Source organism: Diadema setosum, chromosome 5 (assembly GCF_964275005.1).
Source record: "Diadema setosum chromosome 5, eeDiaSeto1, whole genome shotgun sequence".
Classification (NCBI taxonomy): Eukaryota; Metazoa; Echinodermata; class Echinoidea; order Diadematoida; family Diadematidae; genus Diadema; species Diadema setosum.
The window spans coordinates 3741542-3757706 of record NC_092689.1 but is presented as its reverse complement, the minus strand read 5'-3'; the positions used below and the strand labels follow the sequence as shown (position 1 = coordinate 3757706).

General features: G+C 38.6%; 1 protein-coding gene across 1 annotated transcript in view; it reads left to right on the top strand.

The window, feature by feature from the left end:
- Positions 1–819: 819 nt before the first annotated feature.
- The window catches only part of LOC140228433 (diacylglycerol lipase-alpha-like), a 49280-nt gene continuing 33934 nt past the window's right edge, over positions 820–16165 (top strand). The window contains exon 1 of the mRNA XM_072308652.1: positions 820–963. Coding sequence (XP_072164753.1) covers positions 869–963 — 95 coding nt within the window. The 5' untranslated portion in view covers positions 820–868. The remainder of the gene's footprint in view (positions 964–16165) is intronic.

The following is a 16165-nucleotide window of genomic DNA, read 5'->3' as shown; positions in this document are numbered from 1 at the left end:
CGAGCTGATAGTCTGCACCTGTTTTTTAGGACTTTGTTCAACCAGCCAATCGTAGTAAAAGTCACATTTTGAGGCAATCTCCTTTCTTTTGTTTCTATTGTAGGATATCCTAGAATAAGCCAAAATATACTTATTATCATTAACCAGACCGCACAAGTTATAGCTTAAAAATGCTAAGGCCTATGTGCTCCCTGACCTTGTTATCTCACGCCTCACCATCTGGGTGACTATTCAAACTTGTAAAACGTGGTAACCAAGTCGTAGACTAAGAAAACAATCCCAGTGCCCCATCATCAAGGTTATCAAATCGATGAATACTAAACGAGTCACAAAACTTCCCGTAACAGGGCAGGTGTATCACCAACCCAGCCCCCTCCAGCATCAACTTGTGGTCCTTAGGTACAGGGAGATGGGAAGAGACCCTCCCTGATCGGTAGCTTCATCTCGCATTACGCCATCTAGATCTCAGGGCAGCTGAACTTATCCTGTTGCGCCCATTGTATACCAAGCGATTTATTGGTGTGGGGCCGAGCGGGGGTGTGTGATCGCCCTCTCCGTACGCTACACGTTTGCAATGTACACAGCTCGCTCGGAGATTGCTGTCCAACGCTGCGCGCCACGAGTGTTTGTTAACAACTGGTTGTGGCCGACATCCGCTACGATTTCTTGTTCGAAAGGATCTATCTGAATCAATCTGAAATACAGAGAGTGTAATGGAGCTCATGTTGGGAAACAAAGTGGATAGTGAACGAGTGGAAGAGGCATACCATTGAGGATATACCGAGATTTTTGCCGTCCTGGACTGGGATACCAGTTTGTTTCTAAGCACACCTCGCGATCGCACCAGGACCAAATCCTGCCGGCGGAGATGCCGGGTTTGATAGCACTGGGTCGCCGCTGGTCGGTTGGCAGCGATGATTTAGTCATTCCGTCAACGATTTTCCTCGTTATTCACGTTGTATGGTATGTCATCTCTTAAAGTTCCTTTCAATGCTTTCGGGAGGTGTAAATTCTATTCAGGAGGTTTAGGTCAGGCTCAGTTGTACTGACATTAATGGAATAAGGTACTTAAATGCATGGGGCCTAGCTAGATAAGATAGGTGAGCTTCTTCCTCTCCAGTGCAGTAGCACAGTAATAATAAGTCATATTAGTGAGTAAATTTATTGTTGGTAGTTTGGTTTACAGGATTAGGAACATTACATCATCAACAGTACATGCCGGTATAAGATATTGCCTATAGCATATAGTCTAGACAGTTTACATGGCATAGCCATAGGAACATAATCCATTATAAACACCAGACCTACCTACTGTTTTCTGTTTGGGGGGGGGGGGGGGTACAAGAGGATATCTCTTCCCCCACTGCTGTTTTACATTAGAAATTTACATTTTCTATTTTTAAATTTTAACATTTCTGTTTCCCAGCTTTTACTCAAAACTATCTTACATTGTGAAAATCTCTAAGGGTATGGTACAAGGGTTGTTGCATTTGATTTTTGTGTCAGTTACTGTCCTCCAGAGATAAATTTGATCTTGTCACAGCTACAGGTTGTTGTTAGCCCGACTAGATGCCGCGCAAAGCACTTCTGCACAGCGACAGGGCTGTGAATAGTTATACGTGTATGCTTATTACAGACAGTGTATGTCTTTGCAGATTTGAATACAATTTAATACCATAGCATTCAGTGTCAAAGTGATCCCTGTTCATTTACAGAATTTGGAAAGTCAAGATTTGACTGAACTGTGTTTCATGCTTTGACAGGATAAATCACAAATCTTCACTGACTTTTTAAAGAGGTACCTGGATGTTGCGGGATATGCTTTGATATTATCACCATCTTCGAATGGCACAGTGGTAGTAGAAATCAATGCGTTCACATGACATTTTCCCTGCTGGATAGAGCTAGAGAGGCAGAGTGTTGGTGTAGCAATTGAGCTAGCCATGCACTTCAATGGATGGTATTTACTCTTGCCACAGAAGCAAACACAAGGCGCACTGCATACAAGTCCACCCACCCTCTAGTCTCAAGGTGCCTTATCAGTGGTGCATGTCCACTGCTCTGTGTGTTTGTGTGTATGTGTGTGTGTGTGTGTGTCCAAGCCCTGTCACAATAGACATTTGCATCACAGTTACTGCCCGCCAACGCACTGTATGTATTTGATTCTGTGAGTGGTGTACCCATCCGAGTCAAAGGAGAATTTGAAAATATACATGCATAGTAGGCCTATTCATTTGTTCATTACCGGTACTAAATTTTGTATTGTATTTAATGGGAAAAATTTGATGTTTTCTCTTCTTGTATGAATGGGTAGATTTCTACTTTTGTATGTTTGATAGCCTTGTAACTGCAAGGAAAAATTGTACAACATCAATGCTGTCTTGTGCATTATTTCTCTTGTATCATGATTTTGTAACAGTTTCTTGGTCTAATTACCTGGAAAATAGGTTCTTGCATAAAATGGAATAGGTGATTGACTAAATAATTGTAGAAGTGATTATGTTGTAATAGCAGAATTGTATGCAGTCAAATATGGGGGTAGCCATTTCATTACTTCCCTAGTGAAATAATAAGTATCATGTCCCTTTCATTACGCTAGAATGTCAATAAAAGACAATTGAAGTTTTGATGCTACGTTTCCCCTTTACCTTACTTGTACAAACTGTATCTCAGTGTCATAAAATAGCAACGTTAAGACGTAAAAATATCACACCGGTTGACCCCCTCATGGTACTACCCTTTCTTTGTGCCATGGAAATGAATTGCTCTGTGAGTCCATTGTCAAACTGATCTTTTACAGTATTGGACACTTTGGAGCACTGTAACCTTTTATGACTATTTGCACTTTTTGTGGTTTTCTTGACATAATAAAAATTTGACAGGTAAATCTGTTGCGGTTTATAAAATCTTTTGATATGACCTGAGTGAAAAATGCTCATGCAGCATATATAAAATACAAACTCTTATTTCTGTTTTCAAAATACACTTCTTGCTATGTGATATGAAGCACAAACAAGTGTTTTACTGGTTGCTGCGCTCCCACCTGTATGATTCTAAGTTGTATACCTGAATGTGCGTCTAAAGGAAAAACTTTTCTTCATTCACTTCTATGATTTGCCACTTGTGATCAGCTTACCATTTGCCATGAAACTCCCTTATCATCAAAGCTAATTATTACAAATTTCTGCAAAGTGCACTGCCAACCTCTCCACCAAAAGTGACAGAATAATCATCTTGTTGATTGTGGTCGCTAACCTGGAAGAAGAAGAAAAAGGAGAAGAAGGTGCTTGGATTCCCTGACTGTGCAGGCTTCTAGGCTTAAACGTGGCATTTACACTTGCAGAGAACTGTCTTTATGGCTTTGTCTGGAGGCTAGGGGTCAAATATTTTTTCTGAGGGGGACATACTGCCTGGGAGCCGGTCATTTACTGTGACCAGATGAAAGGACAGAAACCAGTCAGTGATTATTTTCAAGGGAAAAACTTGTGAGCTAGAAAACCTCTGGCAGTTCAGACAGTGGATTAGTACAGCATCAACACCTACTTACAGTCCTTCTATTCAAGTCCGTAGTTTGAATACCATGCTTCTAGAAGAAAATGTTAAAATGTACTGTACTTTCATTTTGAATCTTTATAAAAATGAAGTTTCATGTTGTGTGCAAAACTTTCATGTAATCCTTTGCAGTATGAAAAAGTTGATGTTGAAGGCAGGCATGAGAGGCCTCTACCCCCCCCCCCCCCCCCCCCCACACACACACACATAAAGTAGAGCTCACAAAGCTTCAGGAAAAACACAAGCTTTCGTAGGATCATACCAACTATGAATATGACCCTCTGGAGGGATGTGGGGAATGCTGGAGTAGGTCCAAGGAGTCAGTGAGGGCACCCTAGAGGCACTTTTTTTTTCTTTAGGCAGTTTGCTCCAAAGAAAAGGGGCCATTGTCAAATGTGTGTCATATGAGTCATCATCTAAAGATTGGGGCATAGGAGGAGGGATGGTAAGGAACTACTGTAGGAGCATCACTTGTAGTCCAGATTCTGGTTGCTGTTTGCAACTCCCACTGCACGTGGGGCTCACTGATTGCGCTATCCCATGTAACACGATATCCCCACAAATCATACCCTCAGCAACGATGATACTTCCGTGTGTGATGTAAATTATAAAAGTACACACCAAGGAGGTACCTCGTTGGTACACACAGGGAGGTGTACTCACCTCCCTGGTATACACTATGAAGGCAGCCCAGGCAGTGGACTACATCACTTTCAGCAGAGAAAGAGGAAAGGGTCTCTCTCTCCTTTCTTCCTCTCTGATTGCTGATACCACCTGTTCGGCTTCACCTCCATTATCCCACCATGATATAGGCCCTATATGTCACAGTATAATACAAATTGGAGGACCAGTTCATATGATTTGGGAATGTGTGCAAGAAAAGAAAAAAAAAAGTGCTCATACAAATTGTGAATTCAAACTTTATGTTGTACATAAAGGTCTGCTGAGTGGGCCTACTTGCCAAGGCATGATACTGGTAGTGGAAGGACAAGTTGAAATTCTGTCTGGTCGAGTTGTTTTGCTGACACCAGACAATGCTGGGCAAAAGCATAATATCAGCTCACTGTCATACTTTCAATTTTGAATTTGTATTTCTTCCCATATATACTTGTGCCACATATAGTAAAAAAAAAAAAAAAAAAAAAAAAAAAAAAAAAAAAAAAAAAAATGTCGTTATCATATGCAGGTATGAAACTTTACATGTTACCCAGGCCTATGTACCACCCCGAAGTACCTACAAATTGTTTTATTTAGTGCGTAATCTTCTAGCATATATATTGAATATTACATGCCATTCCATTTTCAAGTTGACTTTGATATAAAATGTAGGGTGCAGTCAAGTAAGAATTTCAGGGGTTCCATAAATAGTTTGGTTTGGTTTCATTTCTGCATTTTCTAATATTTCAGTACAAAATTAATTCATTGCTGATTATTTTTCAATTTCTTATTAACAAAGACTAAAGTTTTGTGTGCAGTTAAATAGAATAGACCCATTTATTGTCTGGTATTGATATTGATAATTTCGTTTACTGTAAAGCAGCATCATTGTTTCCTAAGAAGACAAAAATCCCTCATTCCATAAATTCCTGTATTCCTTTGATATATCATGGCTTATTTTATTGAAACTTATGCCTGTCATTCTGATTTCAAGGTTGATATTGCTGTTTTAAAGGTACAGTTTACCTTTGGGAGCAGTGATTTTAAAAATTTTCCAGTTAGCAAATTTAATGCATGTATATGTAGGTCAGTTGTATCGCAAAACATCCTATCATATAAAAATTTTGCAATAAAATGTAAAATATAGGGAGATATCACTGAGTTTCTCACTAAACCATTGTAACTGTAGACTGGTTAGTCTAGAATTAGAAACAATTTTATTATAACTATTGTTCACATTTTGAATAATACTTAACATTGGTTATCCTGATTATTTTTTTTTACAATGGTTGTTTCTATGCCTCACTCACATTTTAGAACTATTTTGAAGCACTAAAGCTAGATCTTTGTTTCATCTGCAAATGGTAAATAATGCCTTTAAATTTTTTATTTCAGTCCAATTGATATTGAAATAGCATTTCACTTTAAAGCTTGTAGAGTGTGCTCTGCTTCAATATCCACTTGCCAGAGTAAGCAGGTACTTGTACTTTTTAACAATTTTAATCAGAACTGAAACTGCATAATGTGCACAGAGTAATAAATTTTGACCGGACAATACAAGGCCATTTCTTAGAAGAGTGCAGTTCATGGAATATTCTGTATTGAAAAACTCTTTGTACTCAGGAGTGCCTGATCCATTTTTTTTTTTCTGGTGCTCTCCCGCCTTTTCTTTTCTTTTCATTTTTTAGTGTTTGTCCTGCTTTAGTTGGGTGAATTTTTAAAAGTTACATTGCATAGTATATATACATCACACTCACAGTGATTTATTTACAGTGAATGTACTGTGGGTTTAATAGAGGACATGCTTCATAACTGTCAAAGTGGGAATATTCACAGTGATTGCAAATATCTGTGAATAGTAAAAATCATGAGCAAGCAACTTTTACATCTGCAGACAAAGTGAAATGATTAATCATATTTTGTGATACATTTCCCGTATAAGATTACCGATTACTACCTTAAAGACTGTCAGTACTCAGAAGAGAATGTTAAAAGCATGGCCATATCGTCGCCGGTCACACGAACCGACGAATCCCTCAGGTTTGCGTAAGAATGACAATTCGAGAAAATCACGTTTGAAGTTAACCCTTTTTTGACTTATGGTTACTACACTTTCATGTCTATAATTTCCAATTATTTTTTTAATTACACGCAAGTCAATGCGCACTGATTCGTCGGTTCGGTGACCGCGCGTACTAGTACGCGCGGTCACCGAACTGTCGAATCGCCTGATTGTTTAACACACGCGTCTATGGGGAAAACAAACAATTTTCACAAATGGAATTACATACTTCTACAAAAGTGATAACTACGTAAAAATTACACCGAATTACACACTGAGAATTTCAGAATATGTAGTATGGAATATCTACTATCAAAATGATTGAAAATCTCAAAATCGAAAATTTGATCCAAAATCGAGTGATTCGTCGGTTCGTGTGACCGGCGACGATATGATTCATTCTAAAGCTTGTTCATACTTTGGATTCCATAGGGAATAATGAATGATTTACTGCAATTTTTGACTGCCCAAATTTGGTCCGAAGTTTGCTCAGCTGGATCCCAAACATTGAATGCTTTATAAGCTATTATTTTCACGTACAGATATTTTCGCGAATGAGGTCACAGACATTTGCGCGACGTGTTGTTTTTGCGATTTGCCACCAAGGCTGTCATTTACACGTAAGTGCATCATTTTCCTCACGTATGGCAACATTTTTGCATGTTTTAAATTCGCAGTCCAACAGTGATTCGCAAAATTTGCGAAAATTCAACCCTCATGAAAATAACAGCTTATACAGTATGTAGACCCAACATCTTGATCATGTTTGTGCTTTGCTCATAATAATCATAGCGATAAACAGGAACATGCAGCCAAAGAAGGAGCAGAGGTGACTATTAAACCATTCGATGATGAATGAAGTGTTACTGATTGTATCATAGTGACTCAGGCCTGCCCCAGTTGTGGTTTTCAAATGTACCGCAGTTGGCAGTGAAACAAGACTGATTCAATCGAAGAACCATGCAATGTAATATCTGATGACCGACTTCCTTTAATTGCCCTGGAGCAGTCTTTAAAGGGACTGTACAGTACTGGTTGTGGTGGGGATTCATGTTTTTAACATTCCTAAGTGAGATAATGAGAGACCTCTTATGAAATATGAAAAAGCATACATGTAATTGGATTCAACGTTTATTTGATGAAAATTGGCTTTCAAATGGCTGAGATATCCAAAAAAGTGATAATAATAAAAGGCGACAGGCCACGTCTTTTATTAGGATCTCTTTGTTTCACCTTGTTTTTGGATATCTCAGCCATTTAAAAACAGATTTTCATAAAAGGAACTTTTGATACCCCCTAGAATTGCATGCTCTTTGACGTCTCATAGAGTGGTTTTGTGAATATCTCGCAAAACGTTAAAAGCTATTAAATCCTCACCTCAACCAGAACTGTACACACCCTTAAGCCAGATGAACAATGTACAATGTACCATCAGAATTCTTTATTACATGATTGCTAAAAAGGTACCTGCACACAAGTGTTATTTGAGCCCAATCTGTCAGCATTATTAATTCATCTATAGACTTGCAACCCAGCAATCGGGGTTTTAAAGTGAAGGCCACTTCCGGGTTCTGCTAGATGGTCCACATTTTTATAAAAATGTGCTGCTCATTTCCAACTTACAAACTGTTCCAGTCCCTCTGATCGTGTGTATATAAAGGCCTATGTGGGGAATCTTTAGAGAAAAATTGCCACTTTCTGTTCAAGTTGACCTTAATAAGTTAAGTTCATTCACATAGTTTCTCATGTTTTCATAGAAAATCAGTATAAATGATCACAATCACATAAATGGGCAATGATGACATTTTTTCCCAAGTCTGTATAGGGCCTATATCGTACTACTCTACAATGTATCGTCAGCTGAGAACAAGAAGAGCGCTATCATGTTCTAAGATTTGAGCTTAAATAAAAACGAAACAGTCTGATTGAGTCAATTATCATGAAATAAAAAGTTTATTTCAAAATCAAAAGTGGATAGACTAACTTAATATTAAGCATTGTTCCAAATATTGCATAAGATAGTGCCCTTGTTGTGATTTCTAACATTTTACTGAAAATGAATATAATCTAAGGTTGACGTCATCATGTAGAGGAGATTGAGCTCTGCAATGTAATACCAAAGAGCTACTAAGCTCTTTGGTAATTTAATACCAATTACTCAATACCTCCCAAAATTGCACTAACAGCCTTTTGGCTCTCAGCTGACAGTATCATGTGAGTGTGTTTTTCTTTTTTGTTGCTTTTTTATGGGTATATGCAGCTATGGATCACAAGACTAGACAATATTCTTTGCTTCATGAAAGCTATTACTAATATCTTAAATTCAATTCAAGAAGATCAGTCACACAGTATCTATACCGTTAGCAGCTCGTGTGTTTATAATAAGTCAAGGTGTACATTTTGTGTACATACAGTTAAATATTATCAAGATAGCTGTAAGAAATATTTTCTTTGTATCTGTTGGTCAGTCGTAGAAAATCAAAGCATTACCTTATTTTGTCTTGTATTGACAAAGCAAGTAGTTTTTAGATATCAGTGAACTCTAATTCTGCAATTATGTAGGGGTACGGCCTGTACAATGTACATGTAGGCCTACATGAATAGAGAAAGTGTCTTCTTGTACAGTTTTGGGACAAAATATTGTATTTCTAGATTCTGATTTTTGTCAGTTCTTGATTTTATGCGTTTTGTAGGAGCCTGTTGCTTTCTTGAAAGGGGATATTTTAAAACCAGAAATATTTGCAGCATAACATTTTTGTGAATTGGAGCCGACAGCTTTTTTTACCTTTTGAAATTTTCATGAATTGCCACTGGCATTCAATGCATACTATGGTGTAGGCCTATAGATCAGAAATTTTGTGTGCATTTTAATTTTACGATCTTGACTCCTTGCAAAATTTGCAAAAATTTCATGCTCGCTAGAATTTCTGGTTTTACAGTAAATAGCATTGTTTGATTTGGTGGTCAGTGTGTTAGTGCATGGCAACTGTATTCTATCAGAGTTTCTTTCACCAGTGGTCACCATGCATAATTGACCACTGATTATACATTGTAGCACATTCTACACAACTACATGTACGGTACAGCTTCATGTCTGGACTCATGTGGCATTTGTATAGTGCTGCCACATTACATACAGCTTGGAAGACACTGTCTTCTGTAGTGGGTGACCCCTCCCTGAGGAAAGTGACCATGGACACACAGACAGGGACCCAGACTCCTCCTCGCCAACACCAACTCGGTGGAATGCAGCTGGAGACACGCAAATGTCAGAGGTGCAGAGGCAAATACACAGTGCCTGTCAACCCCCTACTCCCCCCCCCCCCCACCCCCTCCACCACATCCCTCACCCCTCTAAACATCTTACCAAGCAGTAAGGAAGTTTGTTAACCTTTGTGAGGGGTCAATGTTGTAATCTGATTTCTAACTGCTGCAGGAGAAGCTCTTACATGTACCCATTCAAGTGAGAGAGGCGAAGCCATTATCGTGCACCCCAACTTGTATGATGTTCAGCTACCGGTGGTATAATATGTAGGAATCCATGAGACACATCGTGTAGTTGTAGCCCTTTGGCGATGAACTTTGTATTTCATGTGCAGATATTAAGATTTAGTTTAAATATCAGTTGGCAGTTTGTATTCACCAGAGCGGCAATTGTCAAGCACAATAGATTTTATAGAGGTCTTCACAGTTTGACAGTACATGATGATGTTTGATACAAAATTCCACATTTTTTTTTTAAGTTCTTTATCGTTCAGTGATATCTATTAAGATGGCTTCAAATGAAATTCATCAAAGCTATATAAATGAATTTAATCTATTCTGTGTGTGTACACACACTCAAAAGGTTTTGTTGAATGCTTCTCAAAGTTCTTTCTTTCATAAGTGATTTCCTTTTGACAGTCTGTAGTGAGATCTTCGTATGCCCACGTTTTCAGCAGTGGGACAGCAGTGGAAACTAAATGCCAACTAACAAAGTTCTACTTAGTATGTATGGTATGTTGCAGCCCTCTGCAATCACTTGTCTACACATCTCTGAAAAAGTGCCAAGTACATGTATGCATGAGGAAAGTGGCAGGACTAATCAGTAAAGTTAAGTTTTCAGCCATGCTTCTCAATTTCATATGAGACTATAAGGCTGCATTTATCAACTTTCCCATGTTTGAAACATGATTCAGTAGGCCCTACCCGCCACTATCAAAATGCATTTTTGCAAACGCAATTCGGATCACATTTCTCGAGTTGTTGCATTAATCAACTCTGTTGTGATCGATTGGGAGGCCTCATCACTGCATAGCTCTATTGCACAGTTTGACCCGAGGAGCGGAGATGTGTAGTGGGCAGTGGTTAGTGTGGGCAGGTCCACTTTTAATGTGTTTCAGTACGACTTTGTATCTATCAACTCCACAGAAACCCATTTCTGGCTCAAACGAATTTTGAATCACACTTTTCCCATACACATTTCTAACCCCATAATCAAAACAACTTTGCATTCATCAACTGCCAAAAATTCCCTGAAAGTTGTTTGCAAACCGTAATTTTGGCCAGAAGTGAGTTTATAAATGCAACCCTACAACTGCAACTTTTTACGTAGAACGTGTATGTTATCGCATAATTCAGTACTGTGCTGTAGTGTATGTATCTGTCTTCTTTGATATTATTTTGTTTATCAACCCGTTGAGGTCAGACTGATTTTGCTATCACATTTCCCATAAGGGCTTTTTACACTTGCAAATTTTTGCTTAGTCCCGTACCAACGGTGGGGCTGAGGGGGGGCCTTAGCCCCACCGTTGGTACCGGACTTTCCTTAGTCCACTTTCTGTTTACACTTGTTTTTGCGAAAGTGGGCTAGCCCCACCGATAATCCCGTACTATCTGACCTTGCAAATTAGCAGGGTTAGCACCGCCAATTGCGGTGCTAACCCCGGAATTGCGGTGCCAAGCAAGCGAGTGTAAACAGAACGAAAAAATAATCTGAGGCTAAGCGACGGAGACGAAGTCCGACCCCCACTGACCAATCAGAAACGAGGTAATCAAGTGCTGCCGGGACATGCGTGTACTTGTACAGTGCACAGCGTAATCATGAATATTCATGTGGTTTGGAAAGTACGGGGCTGAGAAATATGAGTGTAAAAAGGTCAGTTTTCTCCTTAGCCCAGGACAAGAGCTTAGTACAGGATTTATTGGCGAGTGTAAAAAGCTGAAAAAATTGGTACGGGACTAACGATAGTCCTGGGTCAGAGAAAGTACGGGGTTAAGAAACACAAGTGTAAAAAGGGCTATAGACACCTGCCTGAGTATACTCGGGACTCGTCCTCAATGGATTAACATAACAGTTATCAAGCCCCAAGTAGTACAGAATAAATGTTAATCAAATAAATTACTCTATCCAGGAAGAATAATCATGGTACAGTGTACAATGCAAGTGACAAAGAAATTGATGAGATGTAGTGTGTAGGTTCACTGTCAAAGATAGTGACATATACTCGTTACCAGTCATAGTGGAATGGCAAAGCTGTTTTCAGTGTGTGTAATTCATCAAGGAGTACATGGTGTATGTTAGCTCATCTCAAGCTGTGTAATCATTGGAAGATTAAAATGCCTGTTGTCAAGTACCGTTGTGTGTGCGCAAGCACCCTCCCCCCTCATTTTGAAACAGTAGGCCTAATGGTTTTGTGGTGCTCTGTTGCCATGGCAATGAAAGAGCGATCCTCTCGTCTTCCCCTCATATATGTCTCATGGGATTTGCAGATTTTACAGCACAATGTGAACTTCTCTGCTTTGAGTTTCTACATGTTCATCTACTGGTGGGGGAAACATTGTGTAAACATATCATGGAATTGTCCACTTAGGAACTGTGAGGATGCTCATATTCATTAAAAAAAAAAAAAATGCACTCCATTAAACATGAAAGAAAGTGGTCGAATTCTTCATTTTCAGTGAACAATGACAAGGGTAGAATTTCAAACTAGAAAAGCACTCTTGAGAGCGCAGACCTCTGCCAAGCAGCGACTTTCTACCGATGATCTTGCTCTTCCATAGAGATCAGTGATTTCCACCCATGTGTATGCATGCTGAAAAATCGCCTTATTTCCCAATATACTAGTAGAAGCCTTTACAAGTTACGTCATAAACCCTCAGTTGCATGGCACGCTTCGCCCTAGCAGAAACTAGAGCACACACTTTAGTGTGCGTATGAAAACCTCAAATACGAGCAGCTGAACTCCCAAGTTCATTGACCCTACCTGCCAAAATATCGAAAATCCTTCCTAAAATCCATAAAAATTGCAGAATTACTACCAAAATTTAATCATCTGTTCCTTGTGTCATTCTCTACCTTTCCTGTAAGTTTCATCCTAATCCGTGCTCAACTTTTTGATAAACAAACAAGTCAGAGGTAATGAAAACATAACCTCCTTCCTTGGCTGAAATAATAATGTGCTTCTGCAGTGACTCAGATGTATGCATGTACATGTATTGTATGCGTGAGGACAATGTCATTAACTGGGTGACACATTTGCAGAACTAGTGTAACTGGTGGACTAACAGACAAGAAGAGATAGACACAATGATGACACTGGGATAGCGGCTCTCTAGGGAGTATCACCTTCACACACACACACACACATCTGGCGGCATTTGCAGTAATTACCAGCTCAGCAATTAACAAGTTCTGGAATGGTATCCTACTTGCTCAGATCATGGCTACAGTGTGAAGTGTACAGTACAAGGCTTATTGCAGGGCAATGTGAACTGCAGTGCCAGTGGCAGATTTCGTTCCATACAATGTAGGTAATGAATTGGGGGAGGGGGAGGAGAGGAGGTGTGCTCTTCTGCTTTCAAAATTTGGGTCATAATCATGGCCTAGTCTTTTTGGTTCATCATTCTCACTGTGAAAAAAAAAAAACAAATTGAAACTTGGGTTGCTGTTATTTGCAAAGAGCTGACCTGCGCACATCCACATCCATGATTAAATGTACGCTTACTACGTCACAATGCCAATTCAATTAAACTGCGGCATGCCACAGCTGGTAGAAATAGCAAGGAGTAGCATGTGGTGCCATGTGGGATATAACATTTTGACATTTTTTTGCAGTCGCCATTCTCACCCAGCAATTTTGCGTCTATTTGCAAAAAATCACACGAAGTAGTACCATTTCGATTGCGACCCAAATTCATTAAATAACACATTACTACTGTTAACGCTGTAAACATTTGGAAATTTTGGTTGCAATCCTGATTGCAACATGATAGGCCCTATAATATGTTATTTCAAAAGCAATGCGAATGGCACTATTCATAACAAAGTTTGCCTCTGACAACTAAAATGCTTGCCCACCCTAAAGCTCGCTTCATCTACCAGCAATTCTTGATGCAAGCACCGAAACTTATTTGAAATATATATGAGGTCATGCAAAGAGCCTGCGGAAACACAAATTAAATGTACAGAGAGATGATTGTGTTTAGAAATAAAAAAGTATCAAACACAATGGATGACCTTTACATTATTACCTACTCTCCTGTCTAATGTATGCGGCCATAAATGGATCAAATTCAATATTGCATTTCCATGAAAGAGCCTGCAGTGCAAAGACTGATGTAAAAGATGATTTTAGGAAATGTAGAAATTACCTTTGATGTGGCAACGACCATAAAAAATGAACTTTACCAGTAATCAGCTGTGTTATGATAGTGCTGAGTAAAGAGATGCTTTATAGTATCTGTCAAAAATGATGGGCTGTAATAGAATCCTCTTTTTGATAAAGTAATGAAGAGTGTTTGCAGTAGAACATAGTGTAGAGAGATCAGAAAAGATGTAAAATTTGGTTCTTTATGCCATTTTTGCTTGGGTTTCTCCAACTCGAAGAATCTTTATGTCTTTATTATGTATCATTCCCTGTCCCCGAGGAAAACGCTCAACATTGATAGTGGTGGCTGAGGATCGTCTTTTAATAATTCCGACCGCTCTCTAGTCATCAATCATTCTGTCAATATGTGAGATGAATTACCTCATGATGGCCCAGATTTGGAATGTACGGGTATCCCAGGAAAGCTGGTAATCAGAAGCTGAAATCACTTATTTAGTGGATATTCAAGCTCTGACTTTCTCTATCTCCCTTTTTTTTTTCGTCTTCTTATCTGTCCAGTTTTGGTTTCGAGCCCTTCTATCCTGACATTCAGACAAAGTCCAAGCTTAATCCAATATAAAAGTCATTGCATTTAATTAAAGGCTTTATTTACCATTTATAGATGAAACAAAATCCCAGCATTCATGCTTCAAAATAATTTTAAAATGTGAGTTAGGGATGAAAACAGCCAATGCAAAAATTTTTTATGAGTGTAATCAATTTTAAGTATTGTTAAATATACAAAATGTAAGCAATAGTTATAATAAAATTGCTTCTCTAATAAACTGTCTTGTCTACAGTTTTGATTTAGTGAGAAAACTTGATATCTCCCTACATTTTAGGCTACTGTACACTATATATTGCAAAATCTTTATATACAATTGTATAGTAGATGTTTTGTGATACAACATACTGACCTATACACATATGCATCAAATGAGATAACTTGAACATTTTTAAAATCACTGCTCCCAAAGGTAAACAATACCTTTAAAGTAAGCCTCCCTGGGGCCCGTTGCATAAAAGTTACAATTATGGTAACTTTGCCATCCAATGGTAACTTCCATGGAATTCTTGATTTTGATTGGCTGTTGAGTATTGTTGCCATGGTAGTTACCACTGGATGGCAAAGTTACCATAATTGTAACTTTTATGGTAACTTCCATGGAATTCTTGATTTTGATTGGCTGTTGAGTATTGTTGCCATGGTAGTTACCACTGGATGGCAAAGTTACCATAATTGTAACTTTTATGCAACGGGCCCCTGGAGTTCAATTCAGTCATGGTGCCATATGATGTAATAATATGACATAGGTAAACATATCGATGTCAAGATAATATCCTGTAATGATTGCTTGTTCAGGTACAGGTCATGATCATCCATACATTGAGGGAGTGAATCATACTTTCAGTCGCTTTATGAGCCATTCACTAATCCTTTGAGTGTTCTTTGTACAACTAAATGCTTTCAAAAAAATGTATGTTTTTTGTTGTTGTTGTTGTTGTAATGTTCACAAAATATCACATGCAAGTCATGTGACTGTTATTATTGTAATTCATTTACTGTCATACCTGTACATGTAGACACCAATATAATATGCCATGCATTCACTTTCATTGTAAGCCATGCAAAATTATTCTACAGCTCATTTTTCAATGTATGAGTGTAAGGAAGGCAATTTTGTTCACCATTCTCATCATCGGGGTCAAGAAAGTCTGAACTCAAGACTAGATACAGATGCCTGAAGGGATTTCCTCAAATTAAAAGAGAATAAAGGGGAGAAACAAGTGGAAAACGAGGAACATCGAAGGCGCACTTTATGCATGTAAGGCATCGATAGGCTCTACTAATGGGGGGGGGGGGGAATGACACACAACATACAATTAATATTCAACTCACAACATTTTCCTTTTGAAAGCTATTAATATAGGTTAGTGTATCCTGAAATACTGGAACATTTCATGTAGGCCTAAATCTTCCTGTTTGAATTGAAAATTTTTACTGTTGCATGTACAACGTGTATACAGTATCAACCTGTTGCTTCTTTTGGCTTTTTCCATCTGTTGGCAAATTGATTTGCCAAATAAAAGAGACTACAAAATCTTGTGGAATATACCACCCCAAGTGATACAGATGAGTGTGCTGTATAAACTGTCTCTATACTATCATGTCTAGTCATGTCAGATATACAGTCCAACCTCTCCTACCTGGTCTCCCTTTATCCGGATCTCTCCGTTATCCGGATGTGATTTTGCCTTGATTTTT